Raw genomic sequence first — 20,211 nt, forward strand, 5'->3', positions numbered from 1 at the left:
GGCTGATCATCATTCTCATTTGGAGGTGCAGATGTCGCTGTGGCATGTAACTCCTGAATATTCTATGGTAGTATCACTGTGTTGGAACATTGTTGGGTTTCCTTGTTCTACTTTGTTATTTCAATCACCTTAATTGATGAGACACTGAGAGGTGGTGAAGGAGTGATAGGTGGAGGAATGATAGTCCTCTGATCATCCTCGGAAGTAGACTCTTTCAACTTCATCCTTTCATAAGTGAAGGGAACACCCATATCAACTAACTTATTCATCTGTATATCTACCCATGCATGGGAGAAACTCAAGACCTCTCCTATCAATATATTCAGGTCAATCTCTTCTGACTCTAACCAATTAGGCAATAGGATTGCCTTCTTCATTTCACTCTCATACTGTGGATGCGTATGATCTCTGTTATCTAACACTTGATCAGGAATGAGGAAAAGTCTGCACTTCCTCATGAAATCCACTAACATTCTGGACCACATTCGTCTCTTCACTGCTTGCTCGTCCATCAAGTTGGCCCAATAATCTTCTATGTCTACTTTGTAGATGAACTTCTCTCCCCTGATCCTTCCAACTTTCTTATCTGGATAAAATCTTTCTCTTTTCTTGAAGGTTGCAAATCGATAGAATGCAAGCTCCTCACTCGCAGTGTTGGCGGCTAAGGCAAACTGGCAAAGCTCTGATGTCTTCCCAACTGAAATACGGAATGTCATGCCTGTCCTATGCTTCTCTCTCTAAATGGCATCAAACTCTAGAAGTTGTCTCACCACTTCCAGCAAGATTATTATGTCGGTTGGATACCTAGGAAGTCTATAGGGTTCGGATTAAAACCCATGAATCCTAAGATAAGTGAAAGTGGGAAACTGAATATACCATGATCCATACTTCTCTATTAGCTTTGTTGCCTCCTTGGGCAATCTTCTATGGATTCCGCCTTGCAACATACGCGTGATGTACATAGTGAATGCATCATTCACTCTCTTATAGTCTTCAATTTTGTACATGCTTAGCTAGGGATAGCACTCGTGACTCTTGAATTGTCCTTGCCCATTCCCAACTTCACCTTTGCATATCAATCCTCTGTATAAAACGAACCATGCAAGGAGGTATACCAGGTAGGCAGTCATGGCGAATGACTTGGACCGCTCTACATTCCTCAGCTGAAAGTCTAGATTATCACTTATAATCCTAGAACAATTTACCAATGTCCCTCTAAGACAATCCTGGATGAAATAAAACATTCACCCATCGAATATTGCACCCTGTAGCATCCCCATCACTCTGTTGAGCAGGAATATTAAGTCGCTATACTCCTCTTTGAAGTCTATGCACATGAGTGTCTTGGGAGCCTTGGAATGATGAGACCTAAGCTCAATCATCCACTCTTTGTTTATCATATTCTTGCAAGCACCCATCTTCTTCGTGTATCTTTCTGTATATTCATCCTTGGTCGCATCCTTCATATCTGTTCCACGTGGAATTCCAAACACCTCAGCAATAGCATCCTCAGGAAGGTAGGCAATAACAACGCCCTTAAGAGTCCTACGGCATCCCCATCACTCTGCTCAGCAGGAATATTAAGTCGCTATACTCCTCTTTGAAGTCTATGCACATGAGTGTCTTGGGAGCCTTGGAATGATGAGACCTAGGCTCAATCATCCACTCTTTGTTTATCATATTCTTGCAAGCACCCATCTTCTTTGTGTATCCTTTTGTATATTCATCCTTGGTCGCATCCTTCATATCTGTTCTGCGTGGAATTCTGAACACCTCAGCAATAGCATCCTCAGCAAGGTAGGCAATAACAACGCCCTTAGGAGTCTTGATCATTCACATGAGCGGATCATAACATCGTGCACACTCCAAGATAAGCTCACTGCATTGTATGGACTGTGGAAATCCAACGGCATGAAAAATACCACTCTTTATAATGTTCGCATTTGCTGGGGAAGGAACCTGATTTCCGACTCCGAACATCCGCTGTCGCATCTGGTTCATGTCCAAGAAATGCATGCTTGTATCTATGATCCCCTTCCATCTGGATGAAATCTTGAGTTCTGGATAGAATCCAATCTCCGGCACCTTCAGTAGTTCTTTCCTTTCCTTAAATCCGGATTTCGACATCGCACCTGTACGAAGCTTGAAGTTAGACTTAGGAAAATAAATAATATTCTTGATAAAATTCCTAACTTTCTAAAGATTTTAGCTAATTAGAGCATGAAGTAAGGAAAATAGTCCACACTCTTGGTAGATTTTGACAATTAGATTCAAAGTGTGACAATGTTAGGGCATGAAAACCCTCTAAATTCATTAATACCTCCTTATACTTAGAAATTGTGCAAACTAAAGTGCAAAGGAGTATACTGGATCAACAATGACTAAGGAAAGGTGTGAAAGGTTGTGTTTTCACACAAGGTATGTCTGAGGACACCTTCCACAGTCAACAATGGAGGTCACAAATCTGAAGACAACCTACAACTAAGAAATTAACTTCTCAAAAACATGTTGCAATCCTTCAAAAGTATGCACAAACTCGATAAAAATAAGTCTTGATGATGAAAATAATCAATCTTGGAAACATGAGTGTGGCTGGTAAAATATAAATTTCTAAGGACAAGCAGCCAATAACACAGTTGCAGACATTGAGACAGCCCTCTAATGGTCTGAAAATGATCTCGAAATGCTTCCAAAATGTCTCCAAATGCAAATCACTAAAGTTGCAGCTGGCTGGGCAATAAAAATTAAGTCTGAAAAAATGAATGTGTAGCCAACAATGGAGGTCAAAACCTGAAGCAAACTCAGATCTGAAGCAAATGACAGCAAGTAGGGGGGCAAAGGTGGCATCAAACATGCATGGAATCCACCAAAGCATGCTCCAAACAAAAATTGAACTTTTCCAGCCATGGCGCCATTTCCAAATCTGAAAAAAAATGTCTTCAATTCATACTTCAATCTCCCAACAATGGTCTGAAAATGGTCTGAGAACAGCAAGCAATAATGGTAGACAAAATTGCCAAAGCCTCAAACACCAAAAATCGCTAATTTCCACCAAAAATCACCAAACTTGGAAAATAGCCAAACCTGGGAAAAATCTGGAAATGATCTTCAATGGCAGCAATGGAAAGGATTGCCAAGCTGGAAAACAAACGGAGGAAAGAATCCTCAATCCAACACTTCGCCAAAATTCGCCAATAAGAGAGAAAAATCACCAAACTTGGAGACACCTGGCAAATTTAATAATAAAATATTGTTGGAGACTCCTCTCTTATACTTACTTTTGCCTCTCACTTTCACCACACAAGCAATGTGGGATAAAACACTTGCTTATATACTTGTTTAGTAAAAACCAACTTGCTTCTAGAAGGGTAAAAACATCAAATGCTTATTGCAAGTTATTTAATTTTGCTTTTAAAATTTAAATAATCGTCAATCATCATTTTAAAAACAATTAAATGGGGTTCACTTATTAAATATTTCAATTTTAAGTCAAAATTGAGCCTCTGGGGAAAATCGATATGGGTAGGGATTAAAACATCCCATTAAAAATCATTTAAAACATCAAAAATTCCCCACAAGGGAAAATCAATCGCAGTATGGATAAAAAATCCATGCAAAAAACTCATCAAAATGCATATAAAATAGGCCAAGGGAAAATCGATGGGGTATGGACAAGGAATCCACACTCCCAATTCACTTTATTTGCAAAAAAATACTCCGTGGTGGAATTTCGACCTCAGTCTGGATGAAAATCCGGACTTCAAACTCATCAAATTGCTCTCAGTGGAAAATCGACTTGGGTATGGATTGAGAGTCTGCACAAAAAAACGCATTAACTTGTCACAAAACAGCCTGGTGGAAAATCAATCAAGGCATGGAATCATCCTCAACTTCATCCGTAGTATAGTCCGCACTCCTGGTAGAAAAACGAAGGCAGTCTGGAAAAATCCTGACACTTAGCGAAATTTTAATGCTTCCAGGGGAAAAACGATCCAGGCATGGATAAACAGTGGTGGAAAATCATAGCCAGTATGGATTTTGGGGGAAACCCATGTGTAGTGTGGATTTTGTGTGGGGGAAAAGGGTGGGTAGTTTGGAATATGAGGGGAAAAGCACCTCTAGCATGGAATTTGACATTTTAACCCTTGGAATATGGATTTCCCTTAGGAATTTGACATTTTAACCACTCGAAATTGCTTAGAAACTTCAAAATTAGACTGGACTTAGGGTAATTTTCCCAAAAATTGAGTGAAACAATAGGAAATTTGTCAGGAAAAAGCGCGAAATCAACCTGAATAATACCTTAGGAACAAGAAAACAACTCCAAAAGGTCTGAAAACACCTTGGCACTTTAAAATCACTTGACACGTGTTTAAAAACATGTTAACGCTCAAAAGGTCAACACTTGAAACAAAATTTAGGATCATTAAAATATCAACGTTTGCAACTTGATCCTATAACCTCAAAAACCCTAAACGGCACTAGGCATGATCAAAACATCGAGACTCGAGCATGGGAAACACAAAATTGCCCACTAAGCAGCCAAAACCCTAACCTAACAACGCAAAAAGCAAGAAAAGAGGGGGTCCACGTTAGCAATGGGGCGATGTGTGAAAAGGTCACAACAGGCCGTTAGCCTATTCCTAAATTCACGTAAGCTATTTTGGTGCTGCTAAGGGGACTCCAATGTTCTTGGAGAGCTCAGTTTCGGGTTTTATTGGCATCCAGTGGTGGTTTTGAGCTCAGTTAGTATCCAAGATTGCAGCAACACTTTCTGAAGTGTTTTTGCCTTCTTGGGCTGCTCTTCGCACTTCTCGATTTAGCATCCAACTTCATCCATCAATTTCAGTCACTACATGGCATGATCAGGTTTGGTTTCCAGTGCCTTGGCGATGCTTTCTGCAATTTAGTCAGGAATATTTAAAATTTGCACTAGAAGTTCTAATGCTAACGTAATATTATTTACTTTAGTATATTATTTTTATAAAGTAACGTTATGTCCCTCGAGTAAATTTAAAATTGTCAAAAAAGACATTTGAGGAAAACGAGTTATTTTGGATTTAAAATTGTTCTTTTTCCCTCCAGCTCTATAACAGGAGATCTCGGGCTCTCATTTGGTTTAATGCAGAAGGGTATACATTACAGGATGCTATCAAATTGAATGCAGAGTTCTTCCAAGGATTGATCGAGGACAAAAACCCTCATTGAATCACTAGTTTTGGATCTAAGAGATGGTCACTAGCTGGTTGGAGTGATTTCACACAAGAATCACCTTTGTTTTCAGTTTTTGTAGTTTGGAGTTTCAAAAAAATTATGATTTTCAAGGTCTTTTGATTGCAGGTCTCTGGGATTTGTTTCTTCGTAAATGTGCAAAGATTTTGTTTCATTTTTTGAAGGTGTTTTCAGATATTCTTGCTGAGCCATATAGTGATGCTTGCAGTCAATAGCCTAGTTGGATGCACATCATTTTGGTAACTGATTCTATCGTTCGCTAAGACAGTGCGATCTAATTGGTAAAGGATTTCAAAGTTTTTATGGGCTTGAAACAGATTTCTAGGCAGGTCATACAAACTTACCTGGCTGTTGTAAATGTTATTGCAATTTCCAATTTAATAAACAAGTTATATGTTTGACGGTGTATTTCAAGTTTTGATATTATGACTATGACAATAATATTTTTCTTTCGTTTGCTGCAGGTATGAAGGATGAACATGTATCGATTTCAATGTCATCTCCTTTATTTTGAATGATGTATAAATAGTAAGATAGCCACGATCAAGTGGCACCTTGATCGGACATGTCTTTTAGACATGTCCGACCAAGATGTCACTTGGTCGTGACTCTTACAACCATCAACCGATCCATAATGATAACTAATCGGTGCTAGTGTAAATGATAACAGATCTATAAACATACCCGATAATGAATCGGTATCATTGTTAATGGTAACAGATCTATAAACATACCCGATAATAAATCGGTATCATTGTTAATGGTAACAGATCTATAAACATACCCGATAATGAATAGGTGTCAAAGCAAATGATAATGGATCAATATAAACACACCGATAATGAATCGGTTTAAAGTAAACAATAACAATAACTGTTAGCATTATATGCTATCGGGTTAATACCCCGATAGTATATTAATGCCGATTCATATATGAATCAACATTAATATACATTAATATGCTATTGGGTTACTAGCCTGATAGCATTTAGATTGACGCTTAACATAGTTAAGTAGGTCGTCAATCTAATCCATCATTATCCAATATCAATATCATAATTATGATCAATGTTATAGTCTGATAAACATAAAGCATGAATGAGTAAGCTAATAACAGAATAGAGGAGATTAATGATTTAGGAGTCTTATCTTGCAGAAGCTACTAATGCATTAACAGCTGTACCATTGCACACATGCTGGAAAAGATCTTTCTTTCAGTAGTCACTGCTTTTTATGGACTGATATACTACTGGTTGAGGGTGAATTAGAGTTTAATGCCCTTGGTTGGCTGTTGGACATTGAAATCTGGGAAAATTGGGTGCTCCAATGGGCCATACAGTCATGGGTATGGCAGATTATGAATAACAGGCAGCCAAATGCTCTTCCTAGACAAAGCTGATTGCTATTATTGATTTCTGAGCATGTTTAGTGTTACATATTTTCAAACTGTTGGCTCCAAAGGCTAAAGAATAAGTGAGTTGGGTGATGCTCAGGTTTCAGAGAATTTCTAATAAATAATATTGAATAATAATTCCTGCACTGAATTTTATCATTTGGTGTGGTACTGATAAATTGCTGATAGTAAATAATTGTTGAAATTTCAACCAAAAATTGTACTAGAAGGTTCTTGGGCAGTAAATGAAAGAATTGAAAATAGGAATTTGACTGAAAGCTCTACCCTACAGATCTTGAAAAGATAAAGAGTGCAAAATAACTGTAAATAACCATACTATCAGGTATAAGCACTCACTTTCTTAGAAGTATTCTGTGTTTGGTATGTGTTTGTTTGTTGTGTCTTCTGCTTTCCAAAGCCCCCACAGTTATCATTGTTACTTGGCAAACCTATAATGAAAAAATATAAACATAAGTAAGAAATACATTTAAAATCTCCCTGAACTAAATATAACTTTAAAAAAGAGGAAGCCATGACATGCCTATCTGATCCACATTGGATCATGTTGTAATGTATTTCTCTTCATTTGTGTTCTATAGCCATTGTAAAAGACACTAAGAAATAAAAATAATCCCATAATTTTGATTGATTTTCAAGTAATCCAGACTAAAGAATAAATTGTACAAGTGTACTAGACATGTGGTAAGCTAGCAAAAGTATCTTTCAAGAAGTAGGAAAGCCGGTTAAGCAATTCAAATATTTGTTTTATAATACAATGACTAGGAGACAACATCATTTTGAATTTTATTAAGCACGTGTGCACAGCATATTATTAGCACTATGTTATATTTCTTCGTCTTATCATTTAAGTTGTGTCCCGTCTACCTATGATAAATGAAGTATTAAGACATGGATTGTTAGGTTTATTGTATAATATCATTGCTCTTTTGTACATACTTATGTGGCATCAATATGTATCCATTCTATACAGTATGTTGCATTTTCAAATGTTCAGGATAAGGATTTCCTCAATCTTCTAGATTCACATGTGCGATTCACTTTCTGGGTGTGTGCGTGTGTGTGTGTGTCACTGTGTGACTGTATGTGTCTGTGTACCCCCATTAATCTTGTTCTTAAGTAGTTTTGCATGCAAAAGTTGCAGCTATGTTAGGGTGGTATTACAGCTGGTTTCATAACTATAGACAGAAAAAAGTAATTTATATTGCAAAGGCCATAATTTTCACCTGGAGTTTTAAATTGAAATAAAACATTTTTTTACTTAATGATAGACTCAAAGCCAATTCTAATAAGCCATTACTCATATATTTAATGCAACATCAGGGATATAGCAACTGCAAGTTTCTGTTATGGAAACATATGGAAAACATTGCAATTTTTGGCACCCTGTTTCCCACAAAAACTAATTGCAGTTCTAACATTCAACAGAGTTGTTTTTTGTTTTTTATATGAATTAATTAAGCTTGCAAATTGATTATAGTTTTCAGAAAACCTAATTTATCATATACAAAGGTCTCTAACATGTGCAGGATTAGGTGCCAACCTTAGTATGTGTCAAGGGAGGAAGTACTGGAAGCCCTTAAAAAGCTCAAAAGAGAGCTTAAAGAAGAAATGATGAAAACTTTCGAAAAAATATAGATGGATTCATCTCAAGCCTCTTAATCTCTACATTTTACTGATAAACACCAAAGGTTGCATTGAATGAATCTCCCTGTGGTGATGAGACCAAACCACAAGTAACAGTGAACAAACATCCATACACATATCAAGGACCACCAAAAGTCACATTGGATGGGGATCTTCATGATGATGAGGAAAAAATAATTATATCGGGCAAGGATGCACATAACGGAAAGGAATATGTGTCTGAAGTATCTATCAAGCCATAAGAACTTACAATTTTCATCTCACAATGACGTATTTAAAGGGATATTTAGGCTTGAAACTTATATATTGCTTATTCATGTAAATGGTGTTTTAGGTCATATGTTGAGGGCACTTCAAATATTATGATTGAGTGGGAGCCCTATTTGTACCCATGTGACAAAATCAAGATTCATCATCAAAATACAATCAATGGCTTTATTAGTTCAATAACGAATACCATTCTCAAATTTTCTATGCATTCTAGCAGATACAAATTTATCCTATCTCAAACAAAAAAAATAACCAAAGAAAAAAATTTGAGAGAGAGCTTCAAATTGATCCTCTAACTTTAAGGAAGAAGCTTCTCATGTGTGATAGCATGTTTCTAAACCTGAATCGAATATTTAAAGATATCTATGTACATAAGACAGTTTTGTTAAATGGTAGTGCTCGATTAACCACAGGCAAACCATTAGATCTGTTGCCTTCCCAACCATAGACGATAAACTCCTATCATAACCCCCAAGCACACTACATATGTTTCTACTAACTGATTGACTGTACAAGGAATTAGATTGCTCCTCATATATATATGACGGAGAGGCACCCTTTCACAAAGGATCGACCCTCAAAGCTATCTAATATGATTTTATATTTTATTTTCATCCAATACAATCGCCCTTCTTTATTAGTCGCCCAACCCCCAAATGTGCAAAGCCGAAGGCTAATTGCACATTTGGTGAAGTCGGCCCCTCAAGGATTCTCCCGCAACTATACATATGCCAACACTCCCTCTTAGCTAGGGAGAAATCCTTCTCGATATCAGAGTCACATAGTGACAACCACCATGGCTACTCCCAGAAAGTGGGAGCATCCATGTATGGAAATACAAATGAACACAACCACCATGGCTACTCCCAGAGGGTGGGTCCATCATGGCTACTCCCATGAGTGGAAATGCAAATGAACACAAGTGTCCATCACGGAATCCTCAACGTGATGTCGTCATCTCATCATGACATTCACCATGGCTACTCCCAGAGAGTGAATAAACACAAGTGTTAATTCATGGAGTCTCTCACATGACATCCACCATGGCTACTCCCAGAGGGTGGAACAAGGGCTTTCACCTCAAACTTCTTTCGCAAAGAAGAATGTACTAACAAGGGCTTTCACCTCAAACTTCTCTCGTAGAGAATAATGCACTAACAAGGGCTTTCACATCAAACTTCTCTCGCAGAGAAGAATGCATTAGCAAGGGCTTTCACCTCAAACTTCTCTCACAAAGAAGAATGCATTAAGCAAATCTTCATGATGATGTAGCTTCCTCTGAGAGAGATATCAACCTTCTGACCTCCTCGTCCAAGATTGCTTCTGATGAAGTGTCAGACTCCCTCTGAATTTGATATCAACCTTCTGACCTCCTCGTCCAAGGTTGCCTCTAATGGATTGTCAAACTTCCTCTGAATGTTGATTCCTCCTCTTCGAAGAAACATTTTCAGCCACCAACTCGGTCTCATGGCAGCAAGCGTCAACTCTTCTTTCTACCTTCACAGGCTTCACAGAATGATATATCTCTTAATGGCACACCAGCAATATGTCTATCTGATCAATATAGTCTCACGCCAAAGAAGAGAATTGCTGCTACAAGCTATTGTCCTTTAATGCGATAGGAAACAGGGCCACAAAGCATTCAGAAATCACTTTCCTCCAAGAGCCCATAACACACACAAGGAAACATGTGGATACCAGGAACCACTACTATGTTTCCAAATGTATTCCATGCTAAAGTGATATTAAGCTCCATTGATAATCGTATTTCTGCATACTAATCCTAATGAAAACTAAGACACAAATAAAATAATCGACTCAAAACATAAGACCCCCTTTAATAACGATACAAAAGATATTCTTAATTCATTTCTTCTGTAGATGCCTTATATGCTTGCACTTGTTAGGGGTGTTCTAAGATTGGTACGAGTCCCTTAGGCTCCCGATAGTGTGTGCCTACGGTATTTTCCCACTCGGAGGAACCCGACTGGATAAGAAATCGAGATATTCACTTTCACGATATTCTTCGTTGCTAATCCATGCCCGAACATGAATCTGATCTTTTCAATCAATATGCAATGGCTCCGTATAACACAATGCCCACAATACTGAGTGATGGCCATTGCTCTCTATCCTCTTCAATTGGGGCTCTATATACTCGTCCATGATGAACATGAATGATTTTGATTAGTTCAATGAGATCTCCACGTGAATAATAGTGATTTGCTTTCAGAATGGATGCTTGTCGGGCTTATCTGGTGTATTATGATAATTCCATGCTCTCGTCAAAGATCCAATACTGAAAAAGCATCTATCATATAAGGCCAATATTGCTCTCACTTCTGCGATTTAATCTTCTAATGGTATTTGGCGATACATAGCTGAATATAAGCCAAGATCGGAACCTTCGCTCCGATACCATGTTAAATGGCAATGCTCGATTAACCACAAGCAAACCATCAAATATGTTGCCTTCCCAACCATAGACGATAAACTCCTATCGTCACCCCCGAGCACACTCCATATGTTTCTAATCACTATTTGATTGTACAAGGATTTAGATTGCTCCTCATATATATATGAGGGAGAGGCACCCTTTCACAAAGGGTCGGCCCTCAAAGCTATCTAATATGATTTTATATTTTATTTTAATCAAATACAATCGCCCTTCTTTATTAGTCGGCCAACCCCCAAATGTGCAAAGTCAAAGGCTAATTGCACATTTGGTAAAGTCAGCCCCTCAAGGATTCTCCCGCAACCATACATACACCAACAAATTATAAGCTCATATGTTCTATAATGTGTTAAATCTAAGATTGTAAATGGTATGCCATCATGTTGTGGAGAACCTCAAATAAATGCATCATGCTCGAAGACTTGAGTAGTTAGATTCTTTGTATATAGCCAATCTTGCTTCGCAGGCATCTTGTGTGGGAAGCTACTCAATTTTTCATTTATATCACCCCTCTATATGTCCATCTATTTTTCCTCAATACATTTGAATGTGATGTTTTCACATATTTCAGATTTGCAGGTTTAAACAATTTTTTGTATGTGCATGAGCCCCCATTTATATCATTCTTGTGTGGCTGCACTTACTAAGGTTCCAAGTAAACTACAGATTGAATCATTCAGATGAATGCAATTCTTCTTCTCATGATCAAACTCATCCCAATGAATGTATGACACCTTTATTCATGACTGAACACATCCTTAGAGCAGACATAAGGAAATGAGTTCAGCCATGAACGAAACTATGAACAAAGCACTAACAACAGCCCACCCCAAATAAGATAATCTATGAACACCATTCACCCAGACTGGAAAATATAGTAATTGGTATGCTGTCTATTCCGTTGGTTACCGATTTTGAACTTTTTGTGCCCGGATTTCAGCTGACTTTAGTTAAAAGAGAGTCTGAGAGAAGAGTTGAAAGAAGATATAGAATTGCAATTCCATTGGCATATTAGAGGAGAAAACATCAGAGAATAGGGATACCCAAATGCAAGACAAGGGAGATATGTTTTCAGCTGTATGTACTATGTTATATCCTTGTGAACTTGTAACCTTGTATTTCTAGATGAATGTGAATTGAAGACAAAGCCCCATTTGCTGGAGTTTCCACAAAATGGATTTTCATTTCATTAAGCAAAACTTGTAATATTTACTCTTTTGTGTGTAGAATTTGTGTTTCTATTTATGGCTACATCAATTCTCATTTCTTCATGTAATTCACATTATATGTGTTGATTTGGGGAACCCCTTAGTTAGCTAAAACAAATTAGTGGTGTAAAAAAGGGATGCACACTACAGCATTAAACATGAAAAATAACATAGAAATAAATTGCTGAACCTAAAATTGTGCACATACAGCTCTGATCAGTTCAATAATTTTCTTCAATTCTGATATGTAATTCCAAAAATGAAATTGCATTGATAGCCATTTTGTTGAATCTTAGTCTTGAAACTATCAATTTCTGAAGTGCAGAAATACTCCAACCAATCTCAGATGTTCTATACTTGACAGCAAAATGTGACATTACTAAGAACAAGTTATACTGACTTAACTAAGTTGATATCTAAGCGCTGACTACTATTAGTTACACTTTTATTTCAAAAGTATAATGCATGGTGTCAATTTAAGAACATAATAAACTAACCAACTAGTCACCTGATTTATCAACACAGTTGTTTGTACCATAGTTTGAAATCTCGGGCTCAGCGAAAAATTCACACAACTTGGCAAAGTCAAAAAAAAACTTAAGTCATTAAATTGGCAAAAAAATCAGGACTACTTGCCAAAACTTGCAAAAAAATTTGATAGGCAAGTAAATAGCTTAATTACAAAGCTGCAAAAAAAAATGGCAACTACTCCATGAGTTTTTGATCTGTGATTTAACAACCTCATTTAGTTGACTAAACAAATCAAACTCCTAACACAACAACTTCTTAACTATTAACTCAACGGTTGGGGAATAATATAAATGTTTTGACAGTTTGAATTTTAATAGCTGTCAACAACTATTGGAAAAAAAAAAGCATAATCACAAACGAGCAGTATTTATTTAATTTTTGTTTCCATTCTCCCCTTTGATGCTCGTTATGGAAAGTCCCATCAATTCTCTTAATCTCTGAAATTTTTTTAGCTTATGGCTTAATGAAAATGTCTACCGTTTGATTGCTGCTGCAGTAAAACCTCAACTCAATGTCAACACTAGCAACTAAATCTCTAATAAAATGATGACAAATGTCTGCACATCTGGTTCGATATTCTTGGTCAATGAACTTGCAAGTGATTCTGCAGCTGAACTTGCACTGGATGGAGATTGCATCAGCAAGATTGAGCCAGCACCAAAAATAGAACAACTACTAGGACCAGTGGGGTGAGAATTATCTTCTTCAGAATATTCAAACTCTACTACTGCTGGTTGATTTTTCTTGCTGTCCACTTTCATAACAGACTCCCTCTTCATCAAAAACAACATTGCCACTCACCACCAATGTCTCATTCACAGAATTATTAAACTTGAAGCCTTTCATTGCTTCACTATAGCCCACAAATACACACTTCTAAATTTCAAGTATTCATTCTCCACCAATCTTACTAAGCTCGCACTCGCTAGGGCTATTCTCCCCTCAAATTAGTTCATTGAGGCTTACTTCACTTTATACCTCATGGACTTCGTCACTTTATTATGAAACAGAATTGAACAAAAGACATTTTATCAAGGACTTAAAATTTGACCCTCTTGAGAACTTAATACCCATGAGAAAACATTGAATAGACCAGCAGAAGTATAGATTGAGAAAACACTCCAAAGCAAAATGAATGTTGTTGTGTAAGAGGTACAGTTACTATGAAGCTGAATAAAGACTAAAGAAATTTGATTTAAATAACTAATAAGCAAAGAGCAAATTTCATTGAAGAAAGTGATCAACAAAAAGGAATGTTTTATACATCTGATGTTGCACAAGATTTCTTGAAAGATACAAGGATTTTAGATAGTGGCTGCAGTAACCTCATGACAGAAAATCAAAAGATGTTTTTCATAGTTTAATGGATCAGTTGAACGCAGCGTAAAGTTTGGAGAAAATAAAGAAATCCAAGAATGAACAACTGAATTGAGCATGGCAAAGCCATCTGCCTATGGGTCAGAACCTTCCCCCAGCGATGTAGTCTGACATCACCCTTACGCTCTTGGACATTTGGAAAGTGAGAAATACCAGAATTTTGCAGCAGTATAGCAGGGATATCAGTTAAGTTTGGGAGAAAATCAATATGAATGTAACTAAGTCTATCATGCATAAGATTTGTTTACCTCAAATTTTCACACCAGAATGGGAGCATTTATGTAAACAGCTCCCTTTGCAACCCAGGACTTCAACAATGCATGCCTTTAAACCTAAAAAGCAAAGTTGACTAGACCTTGGACAGCTGCTCCCTTTGGATGTGGTAGGTTGAACGCCAATGGTGCCTCAAGGGAAAATCTGGACCAGGCTAGTATGGAAGCATTGATAGATATTCAAATAAATCTATAGCCGCCTTCTCTGCTGAAAAATTGGGACATATAACTAATATAGTGGAGATCAAAGCTCTTTATAAAGGGATGCAAAAGGCAAAACTCTAAATTGAATCAGATTCAAAGCTAATCATTAGCTTGTTATTTGATCCTAAGGGATTCCATAGCAAAAAATTGGCGAATAGCAAGAGAGTTGGAGAAGATCCAATGCTTGCAAAACAAGTTCCAGGAGGTTCTATTCAGCCATTTTCCCAGAAAACGCAATAAAGTAGTGGATGTGCTAACCAATTGGGCTGTTGACAACTTGACAATTTCAACCTTACTTGTTATGGTTTGCTCCCTCAGTGGTGATAAACCAAGCTTCAAAATTCTAGAATCTGATTTGTCCCAATATATTATAATATGTATCCCTTTCTCTATATTGCCCAGGCTTGAACTAATAGCTTTTGGGCCAGTCATAGTTGAATATGTAAACTTTGATTTCTATCTAATTTGATGTTCTTTTTAAAAAAGAAAAATTCAAGAAATCCAAGTAGAATGCAAAGCTACAATTCTCTTAGAACTAAGCTAGGTGAAGTCAAGCTGTTCCATGATGTGTTATATGATTTTGTCTTATTTCATTTTCTTTAAAATGCTAGCCAGTTTTCAGAAAGTTAAAAAGTATACATTAAGTAGTTTCAATAAAAATAAATGTATAACCTCTGATTAGAATGGCAACAATATAGGAACCGTGTATGTGACTAAAAGCCACATGTTTCATTTGAAACTTGTTAGTGGTTTTCCACACGTGTTAAATCAAGGATACTTCATCAATTTGGCATTTCAGGTATAGTCATCTGCGTTTTCATGGACTGAAGGTGTTACACAAGAAACAAATGGCTACTGTGCTTCCATTCATTAAAACAAAGATGAAATGAAGAATGTATCCATGGCAAGCAACATGCAGAAGTTTTCAAAGCAGGAAATTGGAGAGCAAGAGAGTAGTTGAAATTAGTGCATGCAGATATTTGCAGTCCCATGCAGATATCGACAGTCCCTTGCAAATATCTTCTCCTGGTAAAAATCAGTATTTTCTAATTTTAATAGACAATTTCAATAGGATAACATGGATCTATCTACTGAAAATATAAAAGCTGATGCCCTTTTTTTTAATTTCAAGCAATTCAAATATCATGCTAAAAAGGAAAGTGAGTGTTAGCTGAAAGTGTTAAACACTGAGAAGGCGAGTTTATGTGTCATGAATTTCTCCAATCTTAAAGAAGTGGAGCAAGGAGGGAGATTACAATCAGCTACACACCTCAACAAAATGCTGTGCCTGAAAGAAAAAATAGAGCACATGTGTAGATGGTTCATGGTATGTTGAAAGCAAAGTTTCTTCCGAATTACTATTGGGATGTTGCACTATTTTGTGCTGTATATTTGTTATACAGATGTACAACAAAAGCGTAAAGGATAGCACCCCAAATCAAGCATAAGTGGTAGGAAGCCTACTGTGGTCATCCAAAAGCAATTGGTTGTGCTGCATATGCCCTTGTGCCCAGAGACAAGCACAAAATATGGATGAAAATATAGTTGCTCAATCTACCTACAGATATAGTTAAAGTCTTTAAATTCTTCTATTGCTACAAGTTACAACTACTGAGTCAAATTTTGTTTAAATGCTTAGTACCTTCTCAGCCATGTTTTGATCACTCAAATCTCCACCGTGAGACTACATTTAGTTTACAATAGCTGAACCCTTGTGCAGAAAAATTGCATATTTTTGGCATCTTTCATCATCAATGTTTCAAACCCTCTCCTTAACAACTGTAGCTTCACCACTTTAAGCTTGTTTTTACCTTGATAGGCCTTCAGACAGATATCCCAAGCTTTCTTTGACTTTGTTGCAGCAAGAATCCTTGGGAAAATTTAATCATGCAAAGCTGGCTGGACCAGAAAAAGTGCCTCTGATTCCCTCTGCTCGTTGTTCTTTAACTGCTTCTTCTCATCATGTAAGAGCATGTAACCCTTTTCATTGCCACCATTGTTCATAGCCATGTTGTGAATGGCTTCTACTATGACTAAAAGTATACCGTCTAATAGAAATGCTGCCAACACAAAAACATCTACAAAAACTATCAAACCTTCACTCTGATACCACTTGTTGGTTTAGGCAAACCCCTAAGCAACTAATTAGTAAATATCAAAAAGACCATACACACTACAACATCAAACATGAAAAACAACATAAGACATTAATTGCTTAACCTAAAATTCATGCACGTACATGTCTGCTAAACTCAATAGTTTTCTTCAATCCAGTTTTGTCGCTTTTGAAAATGAAATTACATTTATAGCCATTCTCTTGGCTTCTATTCTTGAAATTATCAATTTGTGAAGTGCATAATTACTCAAACAAACCTCAGATAGACTATACTAGATAGTGAAATGTGGCATTAGTAAGAATCAGTTTTATTGACTTAACTAATTCAATAACTCAGTGTTAACTGCTGTTAGTTACACTTAATAATTTTCTTGTCAAAATATCATGCATGCTGTCAACAACTAAAACTAACTCAGTTCAACTGACTATTCAACACAACTGTTAATAAACCTCATTTACTTAACTAAAGCAAACCGAACTGCTAACTCAACAACTGTTCTTCTATTAATTAAACAGCTAGACAATAGCACAACTCTTCTGATAGCTGGAATATTCATAGCTGTCCACAAATATTGCAATAATTCCTAATAACAAATCAGTATTATTTATTTAATTTGTCTTCAATAATTTTCTTGTCAAAATATCATGCATGCTGTCAACAACTAAAACTAACTTAATTCAACTGACTATTCAACACAACTGTTCATAAACCTCATTTAGTTAACTAAAGCAAACCAAACTGCTAACTCAACAACTGTTCTTCTATTAATTAAACAGCTAGACAATAGCACAACTCTTCTGATAGCTGGAATATTCATAACTGTCCACAAATATTGCAATAACAAATCAGCATTATTTATTTAATTTGTCTTCAATATGGCAACTCTATGGGGGGATGGGCACAGGCATTATGTTAAATCTGCAACTATTCAAATCAGTGACAAACAAAGATTATAACTATTTAGTTCAATAATTGTATAATTGGGCAATATACAAAGCACTGTTGAGAAATTAAACTTGAAATACTACTCAATTTCATCCAGAGAGAAATTTTTCAAAACTGATAACCTATTCAATGCCATCCATAAAACCCACATTAACAAATCTAACAATAATAAAGCCAATGAATTGGTATCAAACTCTTGCTTTTGTTGTTACATCTCTAAGAAGTTAGATTAATCAGATGCCTTCAATAAAAATAAGTACAATACTTTTGATTTATCATCATTCCCATTTCAAAAACTAGTGAGAGTATGTTCCAAACCTACTAGACCAGACTAACCAGATGACTTTAGAAAAACTAAGAATGGTTCTTTCGATTTTGTTACCATGTCTGTTTCAAACCTTGTGAAAGCATGTTTCAATCCTACTAGAGTATTAGTACAGATTCTAGAGTCTAGGCAAGAAATACAGACAATAAGAAAATTTGAAGACAGAAGCACACAGTATTCACTAGTTTTTCCTTATATATAAACAAATTTGAATAAACAGATATTAGTTTTTCCTTATTTAGTAAGGCTTGCATTTCTCCACATTACTGGAAGCTGTGGAAAGTATACCACTTTCTGGCATCAAATCCAATCATTCTTGTTTAGTTTCTGTTAACTCTAAAAAATAACAATTCAAACCACTCACTAAATCAGCTACGAATTGGCTGTTTACAGATAATTCACAAGACTTGGTCCTCAGCTTAGACATAAAAATCAACCCAAGCAATTTCAATAACAAATCAATCAGGCAATATACATATGCTTTAGCAGCTTTTCATAATAAAGTTTCCATTTTAACTGATCAAGAATAAATTAAGGAAAAATAAAGAATTCAAGTATCATGATAAAAACTGAAAAAGAACCCCCAGTAATTCTAGTGGTGGGGAGGAATTATAGGTGGCTAGATCGATTTTTTGAAAACTCTTGATAGTTCACTACTAACCATTACAACTGCTCCACATCTCGTCAAGTAATATCAATAATAAATCAATCCAGAAATTTAAATATGCTTCAGCAGATTTCCATAATGAAGTATCAATTTTAACTAATATATACTTCCTGCATGCCTTTCACTGATCAAAAATAAATGAAGGAAAAAAACAAGATTCTAGGTATCACTATGTAAAATTGTAAAAGAAATATAGTTAAGTAAGAAATGAATCTTAATGATCAAACATACAGAACCAAAGAAAAGAGCACCAACCATTAACACTACTCCACATCTCTTCCTCTGATTCTTCAATATCGTCTTCAGATGGAGGAGGAATACATGACAAGAATTTATACACATTCTGTATTACCATGGGAGAACTGCAGAATACGAATGAATGGTCACTTAAAAGGTTTATTATTTCATAATAAATCAACTGTCCATGAAGTAAGAGAAGAAAAGAGTATTTAAAAAAAGATCTTTAGAGAGAAATGGTTGTTTGCTAAAACAGAACTGAAAGAATGTTTCCTGCTTCTTTTAACATTCAGTTTATTCTTAAGGTGTGGAGAAGAAAATTGTAAGATAAATATTAAATACCATGCCATTCAGTAAATCCACAAAAAAAAAGACCAGAACTTTAACCCCACATGATCATGCCAAACCATGGAATTCTATTCCCATGTAATAGAAAATAGTCACCTTAACAAGGAAAGAAAAATACCAGACACATTAATTAGTAAGTGTGATATCTAAGGACACAACAGAAAGTAGAATTATGGAAGCTCCTATTTATGTTTTTGCAAGTTGCATATTGTTCAAAAAGTAAGTCAAAATAAATTACATTAATATATATGACCAAACTAAGTCAAGCAGAGTGGTTGGTGGATAGCTAAAATTAGTAAGTCTGTGTCCTAATGGGAGGACACTTGTCTAGTCAAAAGGACCAGCTCATTCGCAATCCAAATTAATAAACCTAAGCCCTAATGAGACAAAGGCTGTCTAATCAAAAGGACTACTTGGTTGGCAGCCCAAATAAATAGCATTATGGATCTAATGGGAGGAAAGGTGTCTAGATCAAGGAACACCAACCTACACACTTCTGGCTTTGGTGATCCAAAAGTTTACCTTTTAGCATTTGATTAATGTTTTAATTGGCGAGACTGGTTCAGCCATGCAAAACATTGCAAAATAACCATAATTTGCAAAAAGATATATACAGAAATAAACACAGCTGATAGTGATAAAGATATTTGATGATTCAATCTCAATTGTCATATCAATTCAAAATTACAGTCAATAATCTTCATATTGCTCTTCATCAAACAACAATGTTATCACTTAAGCCATTTACCACGAACAGCTACAGCACCACTCCCACTACTTGTGTCCTATGTAAGAACCTCCTCATCCTCTAAACAAACTGTAGCAAGCCATGCAATAAAAGAATTCAAGTTGGCACACTCAGGGGCTACATCCCATTTCCTCATTGATCCTCCTTGTACTCAACTTGCCTACCTGACAAGAGGCACAAGTCGGAATGCAGTTGCCTTTAACTGAGATAGAAAAAA

The 20,211-nt window shown here is 36.2% G+C and overlaps 1 protein-coding gene across 5 annotated transcripts in view; it reads right to left on the minus strand.

Annotated features, from left to right (window-relative positions):
• LOC131075585 (protein NUCLEOLAR COMPLEX ASSOCIATED 4) overlaps nt 1-20,211 on the minus strand; it is a 190,874-nt gene that overhangs the window by 94,533 nt on the left and 76,130 nt on the right. For 4 of the 5 annotated variants that reach the window (XM_058012433.2, XM_058012432.2, XM_058012431.2 and 1 more), the window contains exons 6-7: nt 18,917-19,023; nt 6,983-7,074 (exon numbers count right to left, since the gene is read on the minus strand). In XM_058012433.2, coding sequence (XP_057868416.1) covers nt 6,983-7,074; nt 18,917-19,023 — 199 coding nt within the window. The remainder of the gene's footprint in view (nt 1-6,982; nt 7,075-18,916; nt 19,024-20,211) is intronic. The other variant, XM_058012434.2, reaches the window with a different exon arrangement.

Source organism: Cryptomeria japonica, chromosome 5 (assembly GCF_030272615.1).
Source record: "Cryptomeria japonica chromosome 5, Sugi_1.0, whole genome shotgun sequence".
Classification (NCBI taxonomy): Eukaryota; Viridiplantae; Streptophyta; class Pinopsida; order Cupressales; family Cupressaceae; genus Cryptomeria; species Cryptomeria japonica.